General features: G+C 42.8%; 1 protein-coding gene across 2 annotated transcripts; it reads left to right on the top strand.

Moving 5' to 3' along the window:
* Positions 1-5351: 5351 nt before the first annotated feature.
* Positions 5352-24716, top strand: adisspb (adipose secreted signaling protein b). 2 transcript variants are annotated; one of them, XM_031851150.1, is made up of 6 exons: positions 5352-5670; positions 8367-8470; positions 14921-15063; positions 19798-19936; positions 21316-21441; positions 23182-24716. In XM_031851150.1, the coding sequence occupies exons 2-6, from the start codon at positions 8452-8454 to the stop codon at positions 23280-23282; spliced, it is 528 nt and encodes a 175-aa protein (XP_031707010.1). In that variant the 5' UTR covers positions 5352-5670; positions 8367-8451; the 3' UTR covers positions 23283-24716. The 2 variants fall into 2 exon arrangements, with proteins under 2 accessions (XP_031707010.1, XP_031707009.1); XM_031851149.1 differs by having other exon boundaries at positions 5352-5675.
* The last annotated feature ends 984 nt before the right edge of the window (positions 24717-25700 follow it).

The raw sequence follows: 25700 nt of genomic DNA, 5'->3' as shown, positions 1-25700 counted from the left end.
TCCTACTGCAGTCGTACAGAGACCGGATCTCCCGTTGTAACTGGTCCGGCACCCCATATTCCCGCAGCACCCCCCACAAGAACCCCCGAGGGACCCGGTCGAAAGCCTTCTCCAAGTCCACAAAGTGTATCGTGTAGTTCGAAGCACATGTAGACTGGTTGGGCAAACTCCCAGAACCGCTCCAGTAGTCTTGCGAGGGTAAAGAGCTGGTCCACTGTTCCACGGCCGGGACGGAATCCGCACTGCTCCTCTTGAATCCGAGGTTTGACAAGCGGTCGGAGCCTCCTTTCCAGCACCCTGGCATAAGCCTTCCCCGGGAGGCTGAGTAGTGTGATACCCCGGTAATTCGAGCACACTCTCCGGTCCCCCTTTTTGAAGATGGGAACCACCACCCCGGTCTGCCATTCCATGGGCACTGATCCCAACCCCCATGCGACATTGAAGAGGCGTGTCAGCCAGGACAGCCCAACTATGTCCAGCGCTTTCAGCATCTCAGGGCGGATCTCATCCACCCCAGGCGCCTTGCCACCAAGGAGCTTTTTAACTACCTCAGCGACCTCTGCCAGGGATATGGGTGAGCCTCCCCCTAGGTCCTCAGGCGCTGCCTCCTCTGCAGAGGACATGTTGGTCGGGTTTTGGAGTTCCTCAAAGTGCTCTTTCCACCGTCCGACGATGTCCCCTGTCCGGGTTAGCAGTTCCCCCCCTGCTGAGAACAGCCTGGGGTAAGCCCTGCTTTCCCTTCCTGAGCCGTCGGATGGTTTGCCAGAACCTCCTTGAGGCCAACCAAAAGTCCTTCTCCATGGCCTCCCCGAACTCCTCCCATGCCCGAGTTTTAGCATTCGCGACCACCGCAGCTGCAGCCCTTCTGGCCTGCCGGTACCTGTCAGCTGCCCCTGGGCCAACCAGGCCTTGAAGGTCTCCTTCTTCAGCTTGACGGCTTCCCTCACCTCCGGTTTCCACCACCGGGTTCTCGGGTTGCCGCCACGACAGGCACCGATGACCTTCCGGCCACAGCTCCTAGCGGCCGCGTCCACAATAGAGGCTTTGAACATGGTCCATTCGGATTCCGTGTTCCCAACCTCCCTCGGGATGTGAGAAGTTCTTCCGGAGGTGGGAGTTAAAGACCTCCCGGACAGGGTTCTCCGCCAGACGTTCCCAGTTCACCCTCACTACACGTTTGGGCTTGCCGGGTCTTTCCAACCGGTTCCCCTGCCATCTGATCCAACTCACCACCAGGTGGTGATCAGTTGACAGCTCTGCTCCTCTCTTCACCCGAGTGTCCAAGACATACGGCCGCAAATCAAATGATAGGATTACAAAGTCGATCATTGATCTCCGGCCTAAGGTGTTCTGGTACCAGGTACACTTATGAGCCACCTTATGTTCGAACATAGTGTTCGTTATGGCCAAACCGTGGCAAGCACAGAAGTCCAATAACGAAACACCATTCGGGTTCAGATCGGGCAAGCCGTTCCTCCCAATCACCCCCCGCCAGGTTTCTCCATCATTCCCCACGTGAGCGTTGAAGTCCCCCAGGAGAACTATGGAGTCGGTAGGCGGCGCCCTTTCCAGGACCCCTCCCACAGACTCCAAGAAGGCCGGATACTCCGAACTGCTTTTTGGTGCATAAGCATAAACCACAGTCAGAGCCTTGCTCCCCGCAACCCGTAGGCGCATGGAGGCGACCCTCTCGTTCTCCGGAGAGAACTCCAACACAGCGGCGCTCAGCCGGGGGCTCGTGAGTATCCCCACTCCCGCCCGGCGCCTCTCACCCTGGGCAACTCCGGAAAAGGACAAATTCCAACCCCTCTCCAGGAGCTTGGTTCCAGAGCCAACGCTGTGTGTGGAGGTGAGTCCAACTATATCTAGCTGGTTTCGCTCCACCTCCGGCTCTTTCCCCGCTAGCGAGGTGACGTTCCACGTCCCAGGAGCTAGTCTATGCTGCCGGCGATCGGCATGCCCGGGCCTCCTGCCCGACCTGCATTGCACCCAACCACGATGATTGTCCCTGCGGGTGGTGAGTCCACAGGGTGGCTGCTCCATGGACTGCGGACTGTACACGACCACGTCTGACAACACACACACCTGATCACTCCGCTCTGCATGTCGATAAAGTAGTACCATTACATTACACCCGTAACGTTGTTCTGAAACATGGCGGAGGCAGAGAAATCAGTACGACCTAAGTCGTCCAAGGTGTGGGAGCATTTCACACTTAATAAATTGAAAAAGTGTGTTCATTGCAAGATATGCAAAAGCGACATATGGCACGGGAGCACCACGGTGATGATTCAGCACCCAAAACGCAAACATGGAGTCCTTGATGAGGAGGAAGGGGTTCAACAGCAGGGTAAGTCTACAGAATCCTACTTTTGTTCCGCTTTGAAGTGAGGAACGTAACGTCCCTCCAGTAGCTCTTCTGGTGCTGGTGTTTACTCGTTATCCAGCTTGACAAGCATGACAAGTTGGCATTAGCTCGTTAATAACAGTAGTAAAGCAGGGGTGGTATAGTTTGCAAGCCTAAAGACATGTTTTTATTCACTTGCCTTTTTTGGCCCATTCATTATTCAATCTGTTGTCATGTATATATATATTCTGTGCTTTGTCCCATATCGGTTACTGTTGACAAATATATTTGTGTGTGCTGTACTTTTTAATTTCATTTTAAAGTTATTTTATAGCACTTGGTCATCTTAAGCTGTGTTTAAAAGCGGTGTATAAATGAACTTAACTTGCACTTACTACAATGATGGTAATAATTTAATGAATAAGCCTCAAGTGAACTTGAGTGTGTGTGTGTCTTGTCTGTATCTGCTCTTTGGGTTACTTACCTTTACACAACTAGTAACTAAAACAGCAAGTATGTATATATTGAGTTGATGTAAATAGTGCTATTACACATACTCATACTATCTTTTTGATTCCAGAAAAAAACAGCAAACCATGAGAGGCTTCTTGATGGGAAATGCATCATGTTACATTTTTGCATTGCAAAGTGTCTGAACAAAGGGAGTGAGAGAGTGAGTGCGTCTGTGAGTGCGAGTTTGTGCGTCTGTGAGTGTGAGTTTGTGAGTGTGTGCGTCTGTGAGTTTGTGAGTGTGTGCGTCTGTGAGTGTGAGAGTTTGTGAGTGTGTGGGTCTGTGAGTGTGTGGGTCTGTGAGTATGAGCGTTTGTGAGTGTGAGAGTTTGAGAGTGTGTGCGTCTGTGAGTTTGTGAGTATGTGCGCGTCTGTGAGTGTGGTGTAGAGAACAAGTTCTGACTTTCAAACAACTCCTGTTAAGTTTTCTGATTTGTATTTTTTATTATAAATTATTTATTGTTCTGACAGCTCAGGTCCCTTTAAACAAAAATATACATATTTTTGTGCACATGTGTATGTTTTTTGTGTTAGTCCATTTGTTTTTTAATTATTACTTTAACAGCTCAGGGATGTTCAAGGAGCAACCTGTTTGTGCACTTTCTGAAGATCAGTTCTGTTTTTGAATAAAGGGTTGGAAAGTAATGCTTTTTTGTTTTTTTATCCGATTCATCGATTAATCTAAAAAATTTTGTGTATAAAGGTCTCTTGAGTTAAACTGTTACAATGTGTTTTGTAAAAGAAAGAGTTAACCAGTAAGGTACACATGACTGCAGCATCAAAATCATGTCCGCCATTGACCACGTGACGACCTGAGCTGGCGTTAGACTCTCAGATTACCTCCATTAATCGCTAACTTTACTCCATATTTCTTTACACAGCAATCTTGAAACACACGAAGTTCACAAATCCACATCGTAAGAGATCATACTCTGAGTAACAACGATGGTTAACGCCATTAGCACCAAGTTCATTATAATTCATGGTAATGTTTTAAGCTAACGCTGCGCATGCGTTAGCATGTTTTTACTCGACAAGGGTCAGCCAGTAATTACCTCTACATTAACATGAGAAACGTAATTTTACCCAACAAATACATATGCTTTAATTGGCGGGTGCAGTTAATTCGTTACCAGTCGTTGAAAAGAGATGTTGTTCAAGTTCTTACCGTGAGTACGGGCTCGACGTTAGCGAACTAACACGCTCGCTGAAATCCCAAACTCCGACTTCATGGGCGTTGGTCCTCCAGTTGCGCATCAAAATTGCGCATCAAAACATTTGAAACTTAAAAATGGCCTTACGAGCCGAAAAGCGGACCCGATAAATGCGTTCAACGTTCGTCACCAAGTCAAACAACGTTTTAAAAAGTCTAACTCAACTGCGACGCACACCTTGACGATGCTCTAAAGTTGAAGCTGCGTAGAAGTTTTTTGTTTTTTCCATCCGGGATCTTTAGAGCGAGGATGAGAGAGAGAGGTGTTGGGGGAGGGGGGGCTGCCGCAAATGTCGTAAACGTTCGCTAATTATAAAGATTTACGTTACACTAATATGTTCTTTATCCATACTTAACAAGGCTATCTTGTGTCTTGTTTTTGCAATTGTTTTATTTTTCGTAATACAGGTGTGTTACGTCACGCATCATCTGTGAATTACTAGTTTATAGTGTAGGCCTACATGTAACGACACAATACTATCCGTAGTATGAATTCAGTCACTGATTGCACAATACCATATGAATGTGACATCGACATCACAGTAAAATGTACATCATTTAATGAACACACACATATACACACAAGAAGTACTCAGATCCTTTTGGCTTTTAATTCATGCAGCAATACATCAATCCAAAAAATAATCAGTTTCAAGTAAGAGTCCTCAAATTCAAATGTATTGTAAACAATATAAATACTGCAAATGAATAAATATTGAATGGGTAAACTTGGAGTGGGTGGTTATGTACAGTATTCATATTCAGATGTCTATTTACAGTATGTACAGCCTGTAGTATTCATGTTGACAGTGACAGTACATGATAATTAATGCCTATTAGAAACGGTGTTCAACTTTAGACAGTAACAATATAATATCTAGATACACAAGTCTGTTTGAATAAAGTGTGGCCTCACGCTCAGGGTTTAAATTAAAATATGGATTCCCATAACATGGGTGTCAAGACCCCCACTGTGGGTCCCAAGATGAATCCGCGTGGGGTCACATAAGGACTAAACGGATAAACCACATTTTAGGAAACAACTGGTTTAAATTTGTATTTTAGAAAGAGCACATCATCTTAATTTCAGATGCAGATCCCTATGCCTGGGGTCCAGACCTTTCTGAGGTGTAACGAGCTGACAATTGTGTCTGATATCATGCAACAAAGCACCAGTAGATGGCGCCATTCAACTACAATAGATCACTGCTGGTTACAGATGGAGAGATAGGCTGCATTACAGCAGCTTTGATCTTCGCTTCTCGGCAAAACAGAGTAGACAGTAGAGAGGATCGGTGCAGTTGTCTCGGCTGTCTGTTATATATATATTTTAAATCAGTGAAAAACCGGGTTGTAAGCTGTAAGTAAGCAGCACGCGAGGAGCCACGACCAATCCACGTGATCAAATGCGGAAATTGACAATCGAGAAAGTGCAGCGGAGAAAAGACGCACGAGGAAAGAGAGGTCTTGTGGTTGTGAGCTGCTGGTGGATCTAGCTGGACTTCCCTCGGACCCAGCAACACGTCTACAGCCAGACTTACGAAGATCTCGGTTATCTGTACAGTTAGATGTGCGCGTGCCGCCTCTACAGTGAATTAAAGTAAGGTAAGCCTGAAAACAAACCAAAAAGAAATCTGACAGTTTGTGTTAACGCGACATGGACAGGACTCACCTGTTGGGACAGCTAACGTGTATATGTTTATGTTCCTGCGGCAGCAGTTAATGAAATATCAGTAAGTGTGTCTGGCTGCCTACCAGCTGCACAGTGCGTTTATATGCGTGCCAAACACTGTTCCTGCTATGTAGACTGATTAGAATCAGAATCAGAATTAGAGTTAGAATTAGAATCAGAATCAGCTTTATTGGCCATCTATGCATACGCATGCAAGGTATTTGACTCCGGTTTTCTCGTTGCTCTCATAGAATATACAAATAAACATGAAAAAAATAAAAAATGAATAAAAACAAGGACATTAGAGACAACAAAGTAGAACAGAGGTAAGCATAAACATTAACTACTATGGACAATATAAATATATATCCAAAAGTAGATATATGCACTATATATGCTGCTGTAATCCTGTAAATTTCCCAGCTGCGGGACTAATATAGGATTATCTTATTTTATTTTAAAGAACAATAACAATGGATTTGAGATTAGGTAACGTTACTGTTAATTTGACCAAAGTAACTCATAATGTAACGCTATATTTATGTTTTAGTCACACTCCTGTTGTGTTATGATGTGTTAATCTGAGCTGCATTAGTGATTTAAAGGTACATTTTTTTAAATGAAATTAATTTCAACTTTATTTTTTAATAATACATGCACAGTTAAGAGTGAACAAAGTAGAATGCCTTGTAATTAGGTTAAATTGATGCAAATGAAAGATGTTAGTTGGCTACAATGAGGCACCATTGCTACTGAACTTTATAGTGAATGTTATGTTTAATGTCACTCCAGCATGTGCCCGTTTCCCACGGAGAAGATCAAATCACTTTCCCAAATAACAAAATTCAATGCAGGAGATTGGGTACCTGTTGCTGCTCTCTGTGACATCTGCAATTTTAGTTTGTCAACTGTGGCGCAGAGCTGAGGGAGAGCTGTCAGAGGCAAAGCCTTATTGTGCTTCAGGATTTAGATAAGGTGGTCCTGCATGTAAATTAAGTTCAGTGCTCACACCCTTTGAAGATTACTGTAGAAGGAACCAGTCTTGCAAAGGAACAACTCGGCAGCACTGCAGGGGGAGCTTGGAGAAAATGATCAATTTAAAGGATAATTCCGGCTTATTACAACGTTGGTTATGTTTTTGTAAGTGTGGCCATCATATCTATGGATTATGATACCTTTGTACTCGCCAAAGTACTGCAGAGCTCTGGGAACACCTTGACATTGTAACAGCAACGTCAGAAGAGCTAATTCCTTCCAATCAGACATACTGGTGTCACCCTGCTGCTCCCAAAGGTGCATTAATGTCTCACCAGTGGTTTTCTAATCATAGCGACCCATTTAGGCACCCAAAACAGGCACTGCTATATTTCCTAATGTTAAAAGTGGATCATTCAACTTATTCTTAGTGGATGTGACATCTTTCTGTTCCGTGATGTGACACCCTTCACTCCCATGGAAAGCAAAACCTCTGGATCCTGGCTAGCTGCATCTCCATCCCCAGCCTCACTACGTTAAAAGTAGGAAGTGCAAACCGCAACTGATTCATCCTGGTCTCCCAGATGTGAGTGGTTCCTGTTAGAAAAGGTGTAAAACAGAACAATTAAATGGTCAGACCAAAAGGAATTACAGATTTCTAAGAAGAAGGTCGGACTTGGCACAGTTGGTATTTAAAACCAAAAAGACCATTTCGAAAGCTGTTGTCAGATAAGCAGCATCATATTTTGTATGTGTCCAGATTGAATTACGATTGCCTTGACCAAGACTACAAAAAATATAAAATGTATGTCACATGACTGCATACATGAGCCTCATCTGTCACGCTATCGGTGCTGGGATCAGGTATAGCTTGGCATTAAGTGCACAGATGAAAAAAAATCTTCAGTTGCTGGCTGCTCTGGTTCTGATTCGAAAAACAACACTCAAAAGCCCCCACAGTACAGATACTGTATATAAACAGTCACCCAGCAGCAGCCAGCACAGGTGTGTGGGGACGCCAGGATAAAATACTGTTATTAGTGTTCATGTAAAGCTTTCACTTGTTATATGATACTATGTAAAGTCACAGCTTTGGAGAATATTGTCAGACGGAACACGGGTTGGTTGTTGTTGTGTAACATCCATCATGCCTGAAAAGCTGCTCTCTTGACTATTATTGTGGCTGTAGTTTACTTTTATTTCCTGCCTTTATTACGATATTTATACAAAGCACCTCCCAGAGATGCGATAAACATTTTCCATCTGTGCGAAGCCGACAGCAGCAGCAGCAGCAGCAGCCCCGAGGTAATCCTCTCAAACTGTTCTGTTGTTTTCCTTTAATTGAGGTCTCTGCTTGGAGTCTGTGGTACTCCTGGATTGACTAGTGCAGCACAGCTGTGCTGTCAGCTGAAATACAGGCTAACCTGGGGTCATGCATCTAGAAAGACAAACACCCCGGGAAGCTTAATGTGGCCGAGCCGTTATGTCCCCGTTTCATTTTGCTCTCCTGCTGAACCTTTACCGTCCTCCTTATCATCCAGTGCTCTTTTGTAGATCTAATCATCGCCCGTTTCTTTCTGTCTCCCGCTCTCTTCCTATTGCTAAATGCTTCTCGCTCATTGTCTCCTCCGTCCTAACTGGTTTTGCAGGGTTGTTCTGAGATCAGACTGCTGAGATGACAACGCTGTGACAGTGCGTGTCCAAGTGTGTCGGTACCGGACCAATTCCTGTGACATGGCCGCTGCAAAGAAGAGTGAGTTGTTATTATTGCCTTCATTGCCTGCTGTAATTGCTGTTATGTACACCGACGTTTCACGTTTTAAGGCACTTCTCCCGAGTTTTTCAGTGGCACAAAGTGTTTTTCTACAACTTTGGGAAGCGGTGGAAAGCATTTTAAATGGTAGATACCGCTTTGAGGAAAACAGGACAACCGTTAGTTGATATATGAAATGTAGGCTGACCCACTGTCTCAGGATCAAGTTTCATGTTTCTGTTGTTCAAATCAATTGTGTGGCAACAAGCTGCTAAATGAATTGCATGAATTCATTTTCGGGGAAGTGAGGGAGGTCTTAACACGCCCAGTTAATTAACAGAAAGAAACCCAGTCTACTGTCTCTTCTCCATTTCATTGTTCCATCTCTGCTCTTTGATTTGAAAGTGGATCAGAATCAAAACACCTTATCCTCATTTGTATTTCTTTTTCTGATAGCAATGATTCGCAAAATACAAAAATGTAGGTGCATATAGAACAGGAAATCACATTGAAGTGTACTGTATGCAACTTCCTGTTTACATACGCTCTCTTACTATCACGATGCTTGTAGCTGTATCCTATAATCTGCTGTCGGCAAATTACACTTCCGGTAATCTTTCCTCTGCATTGAAAAAACCAGGATGACAGAATTAATATATTGTGATTGAGATACCCGCATTGACCTCTTCACCTGTAAGACGTCCTGGGGGCATTGTATGAAGGATAATCAATTGGATTTAAATTCACAATCAGTTTGTTCTCGCTGCTGGGTTTCTGGGGAAACGTGTGTGTTGATATATTGGCGAGTCTGTGTCGGCAGCTTGGCGACAGATTTTTTGAGAAGGCCAGCAATTTCATTTCCTCAAAAGCAGGAGAGTCAGTTACAAACACTGAAAGAGAAGAAGACCGGGTAAAGAGCTGTAGATGACTCATCGTGTTTTAATTACCACCGTGAATATGCTTCATCTCCTCTCCAGTGGAGTATGGGTATTTGTTGTCTTCAAGCACCACTCTGCAGGCCTTTGTTCTCTTCCAGAAGGTCACTGAATGAATGGCGATGCAAAGTGAGCCTCTCTATTGACTTCCTGTAGGTATTTTTCATGTGTCTGGGGTGGACTGAAATGTCACAGGAAGAGTGTTTGTTGTTGACGGGGAGAGGTAGGAAAGTGTTGCCACCTTTGGGAAGATAAATGTGTTTTTACAAGTAAGAGCTCTGGAGCTTTTATTGTGTAGTCTTGGTCTTGTGTCCTTAGGACACTTTAACAATAGGCAAGGGTCTCTGAAGAACCTTTTTTTTAAAATTCAGACTTTATTGACACTAATGTAGTTATTTAGTAAAGCTAATTTTCTCAGCTTTTTAAAATCCGGCTATACTGTACGGGTGTCGTCACCAACATATATTTGTGTTAATACTGACAAGAAATCCCAGGCTCTGTGGAAGCAGTGGCAAAGAGAAGAGATGCAAAAGAAGAAATGCAGACAAAGATGGATTTGTTCGATCTAACTGTGAGGCTGGCAAGCAGTGTACTTAAAAGATAATTTAATTTGTCTTCTCGAGTCCCAGGTGTGTTTTATTTATTAATGTTTTCAGCAGATGGAGACGCTTGAGATTCACAGCGGGAGGAAAGATGACTCAAGGTTATCAAAACAGGAAGGAAGCTTGGCTGGCCATGGTGCTTTTTGGGAAGAACACGACAGAGCTGATCAATTGCAGGCGATGGTGTTTTAGGGAGGAGCGAACGAGTCCAGCCCGCAAACAATGCATTGATTGAAACTAAATGTGGTGCGGATTTTTGCCACTTTTCCTGTACAAACATGCAGATCGTGGGTTTTATTTGGAGTGTACTGACATCTTGGTAAAAGAGAAAGAGTTCGGGGAAGAGGGCTGATAGGCTCGCAGAGCAGAGGCAGATACACTGACAGACAGATTAGTGGAAGGAAGTAGATGGAGATTAATCTGAAATAAGCCAGTTCAGTGGGGTCTCATGCACGTACACGTGTGCATGTTTATTTGTGTGTGCACATGCATCTGTTTGATTATGGGTCTGCTGCTACTACTGAGAGGGTAAGTGTGTGTGTGTGTGTGTGTGTGTGTGTGTGTGTGTGTGTGTGTGTGTATTGTGATAATGAGCCTGACACAGAGGCTTGGCCCAGAGCTCTACTGCTGCTTTGAGGCTGTTTTTATAGGTGCAAGTACATTATTGCTAAATATTTGCTACGGTAAAAAGAGCTGAAGGAGTAAACGTTAAAGTGATGCAGTAAAACGTGCCCTTGACAGATATGTTTTTCCTCTGCAAACAACGTTGCCGCCAGCTGCCTCACAAATTGATAACCATATGGTGACAATAGAGACGGCCCAGACTGAGGCAGGTGATACTGCACACATTACACAGCGGTGTAAACACTGTGCAGTTAAATGACTTGTTGGCGTTTTAGGGGAATCTATCCCGATAAGGCTGACTAATGTATGATTTGAGGCATGTATGCTTGGTATTGTAAATACGCTTCACATGTTAGCAGAGCTAAAGTGTGAGTATTACATTAATGCCACTGATGGTTTTGGCTCAGTAGTTTATATTTCTTGAACGGATTCTCACTTTGGAGAGGAAGTTCAGTTAGACTCATTATTATAAATGAAAGGGTATAATGAACCCTTTCTCAACTCTAACTGCTCCTGGCATACAGTATGAAAGCCCGCCATTATTAAGCATAATATATGAAAGTAATTACAGTAATGGAGCCCTTTTGTATGCACTTCTAGGGTTCATACTAAAAGCCTCTTATTGCAGGAGCGGTGACCTTAAATAACAGGTCCCGTCATGATGCGATGATGAACTGACAGCTTGAATCTTGGTCTCTTGATTCAGTCATCAGTAATATATACTTACATATGCATAGGGAATAATTCAATTCTGCGTATCTCATACATACTTGACTTTGAGCTGTTGGAAAGATTAAAACCCCAAAGATATAAAATGTACAATGATATAAATGTCAGTCTTTAAACTGTCCCCAGTTGATACAATGTTGCAATGTTCTTAGTTGTTAAATGTTAGATACTTAACCCCAAAGTCGTAAATAAATATCATACCTTGAATTGGAAAAGACCCATTAATAATCTTTAACTTGAATATATGAATAGAAGGCATATTATCATAGAGAAAACTCATTTTCAGATATTAACTTACCTTGAATCTTGTTAACCTTTATCTGGATTGGGGAGACTCTCGTGATATTACACTTGTATATCTTGAATCAGAACTACCACCACGGGATATTGTTAATATTGCAAGGTGTTGTGCAGACTGCCCTATCTTTTGTTGATACAGCTTTACATATTAAACAACACACACACACACACCCACACACCATTCTGCACATATGGAACATTATGTAACTCCTGAACTCCATTATTGTGACCCAGATTGCTGATAGCAAGGATTTCTAATCTCCAATATGAGTCTTTATAAAAGTTTAATGGCAGTGGAGCAGTAATGGCCCGTGCTTCACGTAATGCAAAGACATTATTCAGCACATGAATTCAATTTAAAGGCATTGGTGCAATTATACACCGTGGACTACTTAAGTGGCTCTTCAGTATTAACAAAAATACATTTGAAACTTTCAAGCATTGAGGTATGATCAACTATAATATGTATAATATGAACAACATCTCGTCATACAGGAGATCTTCTGAGCGGAGTAAGGCAGGGTTGTTCCAGCGATGTGTAATTAAATGAAAGCTTTGTGTGCTGTGTTTTTTTTTTTTTTGAATAAGAAATTCATTATGTTGCTTTCGGTTTAATCTTCAGGATTAATGTTGCATTATTATCAGGCTCTGTTATCTTAATAATTCATACAGATGGCACAGATTTCACCTTGACTTGTTTTGGCTTTGCAGAGAAAGTCAAATTATCCTCTTTTGACAAAAATCGTGTTTGACTTAAAGGAGTATTTGTGGTTCAGGGAAGAGAGGGAGAGGCTTTTTATTGGAAAAGAAGAATAAAATCTACCCAAATGCCGTCATCTCTCTGTTTTTAAATGAGAAAAACGACAATGAAAACCCTCTGCTGTGCACCAGCCTTGTTATGAAGGCAGTGTTAAATAAAACAAAATAATCCCTCGTTTGTTCGTTTTAACACCCTGTGAGTAGTGCATTTTTATTTTTAGGTAGAAGCTGCTCAAGTCTATGCTCTGTTGATAGAGTTGGCAATCAGCAATACTGGCGACAAAACAAAGCTCAGGCAGGGTAGCCATATTGCTGATTGGAGCACCTTTTGAAGATCTTGAATAAATCAAGAATAATTGGAAGGATGGCTAAAAGAAACCCAGAGAGAGAGAGTGTTTGTGATTGAGGCTCCATCCACATTGATGTTTTTGTTTGAAAGCGGGGTTTTAAAACGAAAACAATCTCCGGCCACACTGGCGATCCGGCACCGTTTTAGAAATGATTTCCGTCCGTACCACCACGGCTGACGATGAGTATCACATGACTATTCACGTACACTGGGCATGTGGGTGCCGGTTTAAACAGGAAGTAGATTTATTGCTTAGTTACAGAAAACACCGGTTCCGTTGTCGTCTGTTCTCACACTTGTAGCTCTGCCGCATGGCTGAAGTCCCTGTCGCACTGGAGAGCATTTATGATTTTGTTCGTTTACAGTTTCTTGGTGAACTTCACAATAGTTGTGCAGAACAAAATAAGCATTGATAAGAAAAGAAAAGTCCTCCTTTTGTGTATATCGCGCTCCTCAAAGCTGCAAACCGTGACTTCAGAAGTCCGCTCCGTAGAGCTGACACGCCGCTCGCTAATCGCTCTAATAACAGCTTGCTTCCTCCGCATGTTCGGCAGTAGTAGCATTATAAAAATGCAGAATTTTAACTGCACAACAGCTGCTAGTGTAGACAGCAACATCGGCAACGCCTGTAATCTGTTATCTACGTGGAATTAACAGAACATTAACGTAGTGACTGCTAAGACCCAATCGAGTAGCGAACGCGGGTGTCTACGTCATGGTATTCAAAGGTTCTGCCGTCCTCAATACAATGCAACCCCCGGGGGTTTCAAACAAACACGGCATCGGAAGCGTTTTCAAACGCCTCCATTTTTTGGGGTTTTTAAAACTTCAGAGTAGTGTGGATGCGAGGTGTAAATGTAGCAAAAGATATGCATTTTAGAACAGAAACGTAGTAGTGTGGATGTAGCCTTAGACATGTGATTCTAGCTCTATAACTCCATAACACTACTCAACAAGAAAACAAGTTAATCTTTGCTTTTATAGTTCTTACGACAGAGGCGCTGTTGAATTTAGTTTTTGTTATTATGGGTTTATGGCTTTTATGACTCTCCTGGTTTTATAACGCCTTTGTTTTCATATCTTTCATCTCTCAGAGCATGTGTAATATTTTGTGGTGTACCACTGCACTGTGTTGTTTTAAGCTGTGTGCTGCACTATATCCAAAGCAAAAGTTCCCCTTGTGGACAATAAAGTGTATCCTATTTTATTCATTCAATAATCTGAGAGTCAAATTTGCACACGTACACACAGACGCTGCCACAGCCATTTTGTAAGAGTTTCTTTGGGAACTGGATGGTATTCAAGTTTAAGTGATGGATGAGTCCCATTAAAAAGGACAACAACCATGCAAATGTTATGTTAATGCCGCAAATGATATACATCGCTTCTTCTGAACATGTTTTATTCTCGTCTGGGAAATGTGTGCTTTATAATCAGACCCAGGACCCTTTGAGCAGAAATTCAGACAAATTGTTTGTTGTCAAAGAGAATGATTGTTTCTGGGAGGAGGAGGAGGTTTATTTGGAGAAACACGCTTTTCCATTCTCTCACACTGGGAGGGAATTCCTGGGCAGGAGAACAATAAATATCAGTGTGTGTGTGTGTCAGTGTCATCGGAGAGCACTGGAACCTAAAGGGAAATCATATGTTTAGCTTGTAAGCCTAAACTTCTTCAGCTCCTTTATTTAAACACTGGGATCCTGTGGAGACTGGCATAGAGGACTCTGTGGTGTGATTTCATTGAAAAGGGAAGATTGATGGCACATTGTATTTGCTAGCAAGTCCACCATAGTGAATGATTGATGTAAAAGGCATCTTTATTTTTAAAGATGCCTTTTTCTTCTATTATTTGGCCTTTTGAACTCTCTTTTCCCTTCCCCCGACCTTCAGTCCTGCAACACTAAACGATGGACTGTACGTGTGTAGAGATAAGTGCTTGTGTGTGTTTTTCAGGCCATCGCAGCTACCTGAGCTTTTCGACTACCATAGCAGGTTTCAGTGATTGCCTCTGCAAAGTGCTCTACACTCTATAATGTCACTGGAAGGAGTCGACTTGGGCGGTGTAACGCGTCCTTTCTCCTTTTTTAAAAGGATCCCGTGTGAGTGTGTTTGTTCACGTCCGACCTTCGCCGGTTTCTTCCCTCTCACTCAGGTTGCGCGAAGGCAGGAGGAGGCGTGCGCTTCTCGGAGGAACCCCCCGCCGCCGGACCCCCATCACACGTTCACTTCGACGAGAAGCTGCACGACTCCATAGTCATGGTGACTCCCGAGGATGACGGCAACTTTATGGTGAAGGTGTGTTTGAACTCGACAGTTGATGGCTACAGTGGGCGAGTGAGATCTCTTCAAATGTTTTCATTTGATTTAGTTTCTTAATTGAGTTTCAATGTTTCTCAGATTCCAGGTTTACATGTTTGTGAACATTCAGATAAGAGGTTATAATATATAATCTCTATAATCTAATTATTGTTCTGGTTTATACTCAAAGTAAAAGCCAGACATGTGTGCTGTGCTTCTATAAATGCAGCAAATGTTGCAATCTCATGATGATCTGGCTTGAATCAATTTAGTTTCCAGGAATCTACACTAAAATACTGGACATGTTTATCGGTACTAGATAATTATCCTCTCAGTTATCAGCTGGCACCATCACATGCTCGCTTGGATCTGAAAGTGTTCTGGAGTAGTCGTCTGCCCGCCCAGCCTCCAGACATTATTCAGTGCCCATCTGCTTCATGGACACCATGTACGACTGATCACTTAATCCAAACAGAAGCAGGTAAGATGAAGACTGTGAGTCTTATAGAAGGTTGTGTATCAATGTAAATAAAAAGAACCAGTAAGCTACAGTAGTAAAGATGTAAACGGATTTCTTACCATCGCTCATTCAAAGTCATTATTAAGTTTTCCTTGAAAAAGAAAAACATCATAAAGCCCAATGGCCCTGAAAGTGTTGTACTTGTCACGATTAGGGGCTCGACTTCCCCCGGTGGCATGTCTCTCCAGCGGTGAGTATAATATTAGAATGTAACCGTTTGATCTAGTGTGCCCTCAGTTTCTGCGAGCATCGATGGGCTTTATCTGTGAAACATCCAGGAGAAGATAAAGCCTTTTTCTCATCACCGTTAATCTTCTCTTGTCGGCTATAAAGGCACAGAGCAATGATATCCGACTCCTCATCCGTTCTCTGCTGTCGGCTCTTAAACCCTGGGGGAGCTCCACTCAGGAGCCAGGCAACGACAGCAGAAGGTGCCCGAGGGCTCCGAAGAACTGCAGGAGCCAGTAGAAAACTTTACTGTCTTATTGACTATTGAATGAATTACCAGAACATTTAGCACAGATGCTCATTCAGGTTGAATTGTAATAACTGATGTGCTGTGCTGATGTTAGCAATTAGCTCGAGTCATTGCCGAGGCTCACGGAGCTGCTGGCGTGGCTGCAATGATTGTAGATGTTTGATGAGGACACTAAAGTGTCAAATATTAAGATGAATAGTAGCTCCAACAATTCAAAAGCACAGATTTAAAGGGTTGAGAAAAGAGGGCCGACCACATGATTTATGGATTTAAATTTATGGGTTTGTTTTACTTTGAGTGGCTGGCACACAAAACCAAGTGCATCTCAAGTAGCTCACATTTTCTGCAGTCAGATAGTGTCCTATAATTGACTTGAGTGTTCTTTGTTCTCCTTTTTTTTTATCTCTTTTCACTTTTGTTGATAAATTCAACCCCTCAGACATTACTTTCCACCATTTTATATTTATTTCTTTCTTCTTAAACTTGGATTGTTTATCTGCCTTAACAGACACCAACAACATTCAGAAAGCGTTCAGGTTCTTCTTCTTCTACTATTTCTCAGTTGTACCGGAATTGCAAAAGGAAAGTTCTGTTCACGCTCACTGCAGCGAATCCTTCCCAAGCTTTGAAACTAATTCACTGCCAAATCACTTTGCCTAAAAGCGCCGCGTGTGCACGTGTGGATGGACTACAAACTTGGCTGTGACCTTCGCAGCGCAGCCCGCTTGTGTGAGTGTGTTTCTCAAAGCTGTTTAAGTGTGCCGGAGAGTGGGCACAGAGTACTTGTCAGCCCGGCGTCATGGCTCATGGTGGAGCTGATGGGTGGTGGTGGTGTTGCTATGGAAATGTCCGGGGGAGTTGTACAGACCAAAGAGGTGGAGTGTGTGGGTTTGAGTGTGCGCATGCATACAACAGCTGTAGGAACACAAGTTTTGACGTAGGTGATTAGAATTTCACAAAGTCTGCATGTCGATGCAGGCCGGTGTCTCGTAGAAACAACACGGTCCGTGTCGATGTTTCTGATCGAGACGGCGACGCGGGAGATGGAAATGAGCAGCTGTCAGTGCGGCAGAGATCAGCTGGAGAAGTGTTGCTGCACAGACCAATTCAAATGATGTGTGTTATGTGTGTTTAGGGGGTTTAGCAGATTTCCTAGGACGACAAAAGCAATTGCATGTTGTTTGCTTTGTTTTGCATTGATCCTGGTGCTTAGCGCGGCTTTAAACAAAGAACAATCACCATTTTGATGTTGAAAATAAGGTGAAGCTCGTGGTGACGAACCCACAGGGAACTGTTACGTGACTCAGCGGTGACTCCAAATGTAATGATCATTCTGCTTCATATCCTCTGGATGTGTCCAAAGACAACTGCTTGCTAACAGGTTCCCGACAACAAGTTAATCAAGTCAGTGTTTGTGTATAGTTTGTTCCACTGGAAAGATGCCGCGTGTGCATAATGAGAGCACTGACAGAAACCAGGCTGAAACGTTTACATACCACAGTAACTCTGCAAGTTGTTCAGTAACTCCGGTGTGTTTAAATATCTTACAGCTGGTGCCCCATTCACTGTCAGTGGAGGATTGTCAGGTTTTTCCTCCCATTTTACATGTAAGGATCTACAGTTTCTAGCCAATAAAGACTGTTGCATGTTGACTGACTGCCTCGTCTTGGTGAACTGGACATATAAGTTCATAAAATGTGTGGTATTTCCTCTCAAGTTGAGTAAAGAATTGCCCCATTGTTCTGGATGAAAGATGAGTGGTTTGTGTCTCTGGTTAAGTCCCACTCCCAGTGTTGCACACAGCACATCTTTGGAAATGACATGCTGCTGTCATCCTTCTGTCGTGCCCTCGTAATCTAGACTTTAACCTGCTTACTAACGAAAATGTTTCGTATTGGTTCTCACATCTTTTGAAGCAGCTTTCCCTACTTGGGCCGAAATCTGCAGCATGAAATTCCATATTGAATGAATTATTCAGAGGCAGATCTCAGTGTCTGGACATGCGTGGGACCACGCTCACACAATGATTGTTGTTTTTCTCGGCAGTGTTTCCCTCTCTCGCACCTCACGTCGCGCTGTTTGCAGCCTCTGCTCTGCTGCTTTAACCAGAGGTCGTGTGGGGCTGAAGCTGCAGTTTGCTGCTCTAGCTGGAGGGGCGTTAGGCTTATCTGTCCTTGCATGCACTTCCCTGCGGTCTCCATCTCTCACTCGCTGTGTCTTTATTTTTTTATCCCGACTCCTCTGTGAGGCTTTCTTCACTCCTCTCTGTGAAGATCCCCTCATGAATCTTTCTCTTTGCCAAATGTTCGGCAGCTACCTCTAAATCACGTCCCTCTCTCTCTCTCTCTCTCTCTCTCTCTCTCTCTCTCTCTCTACCTGTCTGTTGCTCTTCCTCTCACTTCCTTCTCGCCTCCTTTTACATTTTGCATATGGATGGTAGGAATTGACAAGGTGTGAACTGTGCTCTGTGCAGCAGCAACAGGAGACACCACGTTGTTATATAATCATATAACAATCATTTGGAACCTGATTTTAATTTCTTTCTTCTTGATTTATGTTAGTCCTATTTGTATATTGTATAGGCGCTGGGACTTACAGTATGTAAAATGTCAGAAAATAGCAAAAGATGCCCGTCGCTAGTTCTCAGATCCAAAGGCAAGTCTTTGAATTGCTTGTTTTGTCCGATCAGCAGTCTGAAAACCCAAGGATATTCAAAGTTCACTGATATAAATCAGAAAAAAACAGGATTTGAGCAACTGAAACAAGATGATGTTTGGTGTTTTTTTGCTTATTAAATGACTGAAACATTTAATGAATTGTTTAATTTTCTGTTGATCAACTAATCAGTTAAAGAACAAACCATTTTGTGACTACAAATCCCTTCAAATGGAATAGTTTAGGGTGCTTTCTGCACTTTGGAAAGGAACCTTCAGCGAACGATTATTATTTTTATTGTCGATTAATCCGTCTGTTTATTCAATGACGCTTTAAATTACTTGTTTAGTCAGATCAACCTTAAGATGTGCAGTTTGTAAAACAGAGAAGAAAGAAAGCAGAAGATTCTGAGATTGGAGAAGCTGAAATCATAGTATGATGAGGATCTGGCAGTTCTTTCTTGAACAATGACTTAAACGATCAATCTATTGTCAAAATAGCAAGACAGATGCCTCTGGAAACCCAATGTGACCCCTCAACTGGCCCTACTTTGGCTCCGTAAATCATAAAATCCATGCACAACTTCCATGCTGGCAGCTTTCTGGAGAGTCTCTGCTTCAGGCTCCAAACTGCTGTAGAAGGTGTAACCGTGAATAAGATTAAGATCTTGAATTACTGACACACCTATTCACGTGGGATTAGTATTACTGGAAGTATTTAGAGTTGATTTGAAACCCAGGTGGTCGGGCTACTTTGGCGGAGGTGAGGGGGGTTAGGATCACCAAAGCAATAGCTAATGATTTAGAGGACTCCTTCGAGGAAATCTCAACACAACAGTGTATTGCTTGTGAGAATGACTTATCCATGTTCCTCATAGAAGCTAATCCTGTATGTATTGAGCTGTAATAGACTTACACGATGCACTGTGTGGTCAACCAAAGCCTGTTGCCCTCTCTATAAATCCCTCTCCTTATGTTATAGGCGGATTAGTCAAAAGTTTGTGGCAGAGAGAAAGACTAAATCTTAATTTAACTCTTTCCCTTTGAACAAATATCTCTCTCTCTCTCCCTCGCTGCAGGTTGGCTTCCTGAAGACTCAGCACCGCTATGAAATAGTCTTCACCTTGCCCGAGGTCCCAGCTCTGGGGAAGGACGTGTGTCCGGCACCAGTACCCAGCCCACACCTCCGGATCACCGACATCACGCCGGCACCAGAGGGTGAGGTCATGAGAGGATCAGGAATAACATACAGCAGAGTGTGCATCTTATTAAAATGGGAAGAACACTGCCAAAAATGTCAGGAAGAAACAAGGATCTCCTCTTAATCTTTTCTCAGTATTGCCCAATTAGCACTGGTTACACAAAATATCATGATTAACAGTTTTATCACAATATTTATCCAGCTACCCTGAAGAACCACCATTCCTTTGGTAGAGTTTGTTATAGTTGAAGTGGTTTCGGTTATTGCAGACCAGACTTTGAGCGAACACTGACACTGAGCGAGCAGCTTTGTTGGACTCTGCACAGTAGCTGGAGGTAAACCGACAGGGAGCCAAGTTCGCTAGCCTCTCTGACCCAGTTTGTGGCTTTACGTATGAAAACTGCCAATGAAGGCCGGTGCTTCGCTGACTTTCATCAACTCGGAGCTTCTGCCATCTGAACTTTTGCAGTCTGGGGTGCAAATTAAGAAATAGTCGAGGGTTTAAAGGTCAGAAATTGACAGATAAATCGTATTGCAGATACGTGCAGATAGGTTTTTGTCAGATCTTTGTTCTAATTTGCCGTCAAACTTCTCCTCTGAGAATGTTGTCTGCAGTCTGCAAACAGAGCTCACAAAGTGCCCGATCACAATAATGGTCCCTGAAGTGACATACTATGCAACATTCATTTAGAGTGGAGGATGACACAAAGACAAGTTTAGTGTGAGTCTGAACGTGTTTGCAGGCAGACCTGATTGTGAAATACTTTGCAAGTATTGTTACAGGCTGGGTGGAGGACCAGATGGCTGAGGATTACAGGAACGGACAGTTGAGACAGCGTCAGCTCAGCAATCCGTCTCTGAGGAATCACGAAAACAAAACTCGCTTTCAAAAACACTTTTCAGCATTTGTCTTGAATTCCTGTCCCTCGTTGTGCTGTCAGAGGGGGGTAGACTCGAAAAACAGATATGAAACAGAAAACTAGAGTGTGTGTGAGAGTCTTAACTGGACCCCCCCCCTCCTTCACCACTAAACCTGCTAATTTGGACCAAAGGTGATCTTCTAATGTTTCTGGGAGTCGTGCCACTAAACGCCTGTAACTGAAGCAGGTTATTGACCTTTACTTCCAGCTCTCTATCACACCCTTTATATCACACTCTGTGTCTGGAGCTGTGTATGTGTGTGTGTGTGTGTGTTTAATATATTTGTGACTGTTGACTCATCAGTCGGCTGTGTTCATTTATTTTCCCATCACTGTGTTCTCTTGACCACATGAGTGTCTGTCTGGTATCAGTCTGGTTCATATTCAAAACATCGCCTCACGCAGAGAGTGTGTTATGTGTGTGTGATGAAATCCATACGATCCCTCTTCTTCTTCTCTCTCTCTGTGTTTCCCAGGAGGTCTGAAGGTGACATGTGAGTACATGGCCCAGCAGGAGGGAGTTCTGTGTGAGGAGGTGCTGCTGCTGAGCGAGACCAACGAGGACGTCTGTGTGAAAGTGAAAGTTCAAGCCAGAGTCATGGGTGAGGCTACTTCACTTTATTATAAGTGATAACAATCTTTGCAATGCATCGTAGCTCGGAGATGAGCTTTTGATGTGTGTTTCCATCCACCTGTTTGTATGCACAATTTCAATTTGCACATGAAAACCTGAGTGGAAACACCACAACATTAAAATAGTAGTTTTTGCTGTTAAAAGTCAACGTTGTACTTCCCATTGTGTCTTTGTAGTAAGCCTGCAACTAACAATTATTTTCACAATCAGTTAATCTGACAAATATTGTGAAAAATCACAGTTGAGTAATGTGACCTGAGCAGGGAATGAAGTCGCTCTCCCTCTGTGTGTGTGTGCGTGTGTGTGTGTTGTTATCCGAGCTTCTCCTTGCTTTGTTGACATAGTCGGGCCGGCTGTGCGTGTTGTTCGTGCATGTTGTTCGTGCATGCGAGTGTGCACGTTTGCCGCTCTGCACTGCTCTCATATGACGGTTGCACCGTTAGCTGTGAGTGTGTCCGTGGACATGTTGAGGCAATGGAAATGCTCTCATTGTCTGATCTTGTAAGTGAGAAAATGAAAGTTGAACTTAAACCTTTTTTTTTTTTTTTACTTGTGTGCTGCTGCCTCCTGCTGGTGACTGTGCACTCTGGGTCTGAGTCACTTTGACTGCACTTGTCACTAAATCCCAAATTAATCCCGAACAGCCCATAAAAATAGAAAGCTAAATTTAGTTTACATACGTAGAATAAAACACATTTTGTTTTAAATCTGTAGAACAAAATTGTGCAGAAGATCTTTTCAGTGCAAGAAGGGGAATATCAAATCCTTCGTGTTTTATAAAGTGTCAAAGCTGCATCCGCTTAAATCGGTGTCAGTGAGACGGAAATAGACGCTGGCTATCCCGTCAGCAGATGGAGAATTAGGTAAAGAGGGCATACGTGTGTTTCCATTAGTGCCGGAGTAAATATAGTGGAGCTATTGTGTGCGTGTGTGTGTGTGTGTGTGTGTGTGTGTGGATGCAGATGTGTGCTAGAGGATATATGGTGGGTTGTGTTGGTGGCGAGTGTTTATTTTGACTCACAAAGCGTGGCCTGAACATCTGTCCAGATGTCTGTGTGTAATTGAGGCCTGGATGGCGACCAGAGGATTAAGCTCTGCCTCTGCTGTTACTCTGAGCTGCACCACTGAGGCTGAATGTGTCTCGTATAACATGTCAGTGCTGCGGGTACGTCTGCGATCACGTCACTTACTGGATATTAGGCTAACTGTTGTGGTATCCAAGGAGCAGTGAAGAAATCAGAAATTATGAATTGATACTGATAATTGCCTTTTGTTGCAACCATGATGGTTATAAGTACTTTTTTAAAATGAGTAATTAATAAAATGTATAGTGTGCAAGACCCTGAGGTGAAGGATTAAGCTTTGTGAGTTCAACTGTCCCACTTTGAGGGTTCAAAGGTGGATACTTCCAGTTCGGAGGGGGTCGGAGGGGAAAAGGATCAGCTGTTTCTCCTAAGCTGTGTACACAAAGCATTGATTATATTCCTGCAGTTTGTGACGTGTCTTTGTGACCTTTCATTTGAAATGAAGTGGCCGTTCAACCAATCCAACCAGAACCGATTCAAATGGAATGTGTTGTCGTAACCAATGCTTTATATTTAAAGAAAACTCACAGTTGTCCTTTAAAAAACACGTGAACATGTGTTACACATTTGTACTGTCTTGTAAACGGACTTCATTTGTCTCTCCGTCTCTGCCGCCTCTCTAGATCGTCACCAAGGCACCCCCATGCTGCTGGAGGGAGTCCGCTGCATCGGGGTGGAGTTGGAGTACGACTCTGAACAGAGCGACTGGCAGGGATTCGACTGAAGCCGGAGCTCAGTGCACAGATACATCAACGCACGCACACTTGCCATCATAGAAGCATACACACACCAAAATTAACACCAAATAGGAAAGAAAAGAGAACACACAAATGATTTAGTGCCACGTGATGTACACACAGTGTTCAGTGTTGGACCTCAGAGGAAATGATGGATGTTTGTGTCCTGAGAACATTTACATACAAAAACATTCCTCCGCTGCAACTTTCACATCATCGACAGCATCTGAGCAGTTTGTCCATTTCCTCCCGGTCTTCTTTTTGTCACCATGATGTATTCTGTTGGTAATCTGTGTTCTCCTCACTGAACCTCCAGAGGGCAGCAGCACTCTTTGAATCCCTTTTCTCCGCCTCTTGTGCTCCAGTTCACTCTCTTCCTGAATTTCAAACTGAATCCCACATGAATTTATAGGCGAGGGAGTAAACAAGGGCTCTTTTATTCAGTAAGTAGCTTAAAAATGACTGACGGGAAGGAATATATATCTGCACATAAAGGGAAAAGTGTTTATTAACTGCTTAGCAATGTTGTGCCTGTAATGTCCCTGTTTTACCAGAAGGGGGCACTGCAGACCACTGTCTTTAAAACTCCTCCAGACTGAAGGCTGCTGCAGTGTGGTCACATTTCTCCATTTAAGGGGAAAACCCAACGTCAGGCACACTTGCACTGTATCACTGGATCTCCCCGCATGATTATGAAACATTTGTGTAAAATGTTGCATCCAGAAAGAAGCACTTTGTCTTTTATGTTGAGGATCTGACACTAAAATCTGATGTTTAATGTCTACATCTCTGCTCCCAAACTTCTTTGTTGTTGAGCTGCAAAATATTTTGACATGTTGTGTTTTGCCTCTTTCCATAGAATTAAAGAAATGTACGACCAAACAAGCCGCTGTTAAGGATGTTAAACTGTTATAACTAGTCGATTAATTCGTGTCAAGCTACAAAGAAATGAATCTGCTGCGTTTCTGATCATCAATTAGTGATTTATTTTTATTCTTCAAGTCAAAATTAGACATTTTCTCTGGTTCCAGCTTTGCAAATGTCAAATCTTAATTCAAATTTTATATTTCTGGGTTTTGGACTTTTAATCCGACAAAACAAGACGTTTTAACGTGTCACCTTTAACGTTTGTCTGTATTCTCTATTGGATAGACCAAACTATTAATCAACTAATCAAGAAAACAATCATTAAATTGTGCATTTAAGTATTTTCCTTTTAATAAAACCAGCTGCAGCTGGTTCAGCAGGATCTAGGTGTTTCTTTTGTTTGAATTCATGAAGCCTTTCAGAAACACACATGCGACGCTAAGTGCCTTTCATTTCACCGTCCTACTTCTCATTTGTCTCAGAAACCCGGTGTTGTTTTACCATCTCCTGCACACCGTACCCACCAGACTAACACATGGACCGGCTGCTTGTTTGTCGTCTCTCCAGGGTTAAACCGTCCACCGGCATGCCTTTAACAGGTGTATCTGACTCTCCGTCCCATCGCTCTCGTCACAATACGAGTGCAGATCAGAGTTGAAAGGCACGATCACTTGTAAAGGAATTAAAACTGTGACAGCTCTGATTCATATACATTTGTGCGAGGGTCTGGCTGCAAAATCATGACATTTCCTCTGTGTGGATCAACGTTTTGTTTGATTTTTTTTATTTCTTATGCCCCATTGAATACATCGGCCTTAAAGCAAAGTTATTCTGTGTGTAATTTCTCCACATAGTCAACCACAAGCTGTCGGTGTCGTACGGATTGGATTTATTTATTGGATTTATTTGATGTTTGATTGCGAGTAATATGTCAAAGTGTGCTTTGTTTTATCTTAGGGTAAAAGTGAAACAGTTAACTCAATAGTTAACTGTTTGAAGAAGGTAGCAGTTTGTTTGTTGATATCTGTCTTCTGTGTGTGTGATTTGTATTTTTTAAATGTCCAAAATGAATAAAGTTGTGTGTATGTTTGAGCTTTGTTACCTCTCGCGTCTTCTGTCAGTTCACAGCAGCAACACTTGGTGGCGGACTACGCCGCTACACAAAATAGATTTTCATGTGAGATTAAAATAATAATAAAATATCAACATTTTCAGATTCTTCTTAGAATTTGGGTTTATTTCAAGATGAACTGGTCTACATGCAGCAGAACACAGCAGGAAGTCCTGTTCTGTTTAAAGAGCAGAAACTCACTGATCCTTTTAACTTTTTGGAGACACTCTGTGCTGCACCGTGACTGTGTCAACTTTCAAACGAGACCCAAATCCGTCCCACAGCTGCGAATAAAACACCTGTTTTTGACATCCAGCATAGTTTTAGGACTCTGCTGCTCTTGTGTTGCCATTTTACTGCAGTCACTGTACTGGACTGAAGGTACACAACGTGTAACTTTTTACTTGTGTTTCTTTTTTCATATTTA

The sequence above is a fragment of the Anarrhichthys ocellatus genome, unplaced genomic scaffold (genome assembly GCF_004355925.1).
Source record: "Anarrhichthys ocellatus isolate YVR2014 unplaced genomic scaffold, GSC_Weel_1.0 scaffold11, whole genome shotgun sequence".
NCBI classification, from domain to species: domain Eukaryota; kingdom Metazoa; phylum Chordata; class Actinopteri; order Perciformes; family Anarhichadidae; genus Anarrhichthys; species Anarrhichthys ocellatus.
This window is presented reverse-complemented; position numbering and strand designations above follow the sequence as displayed.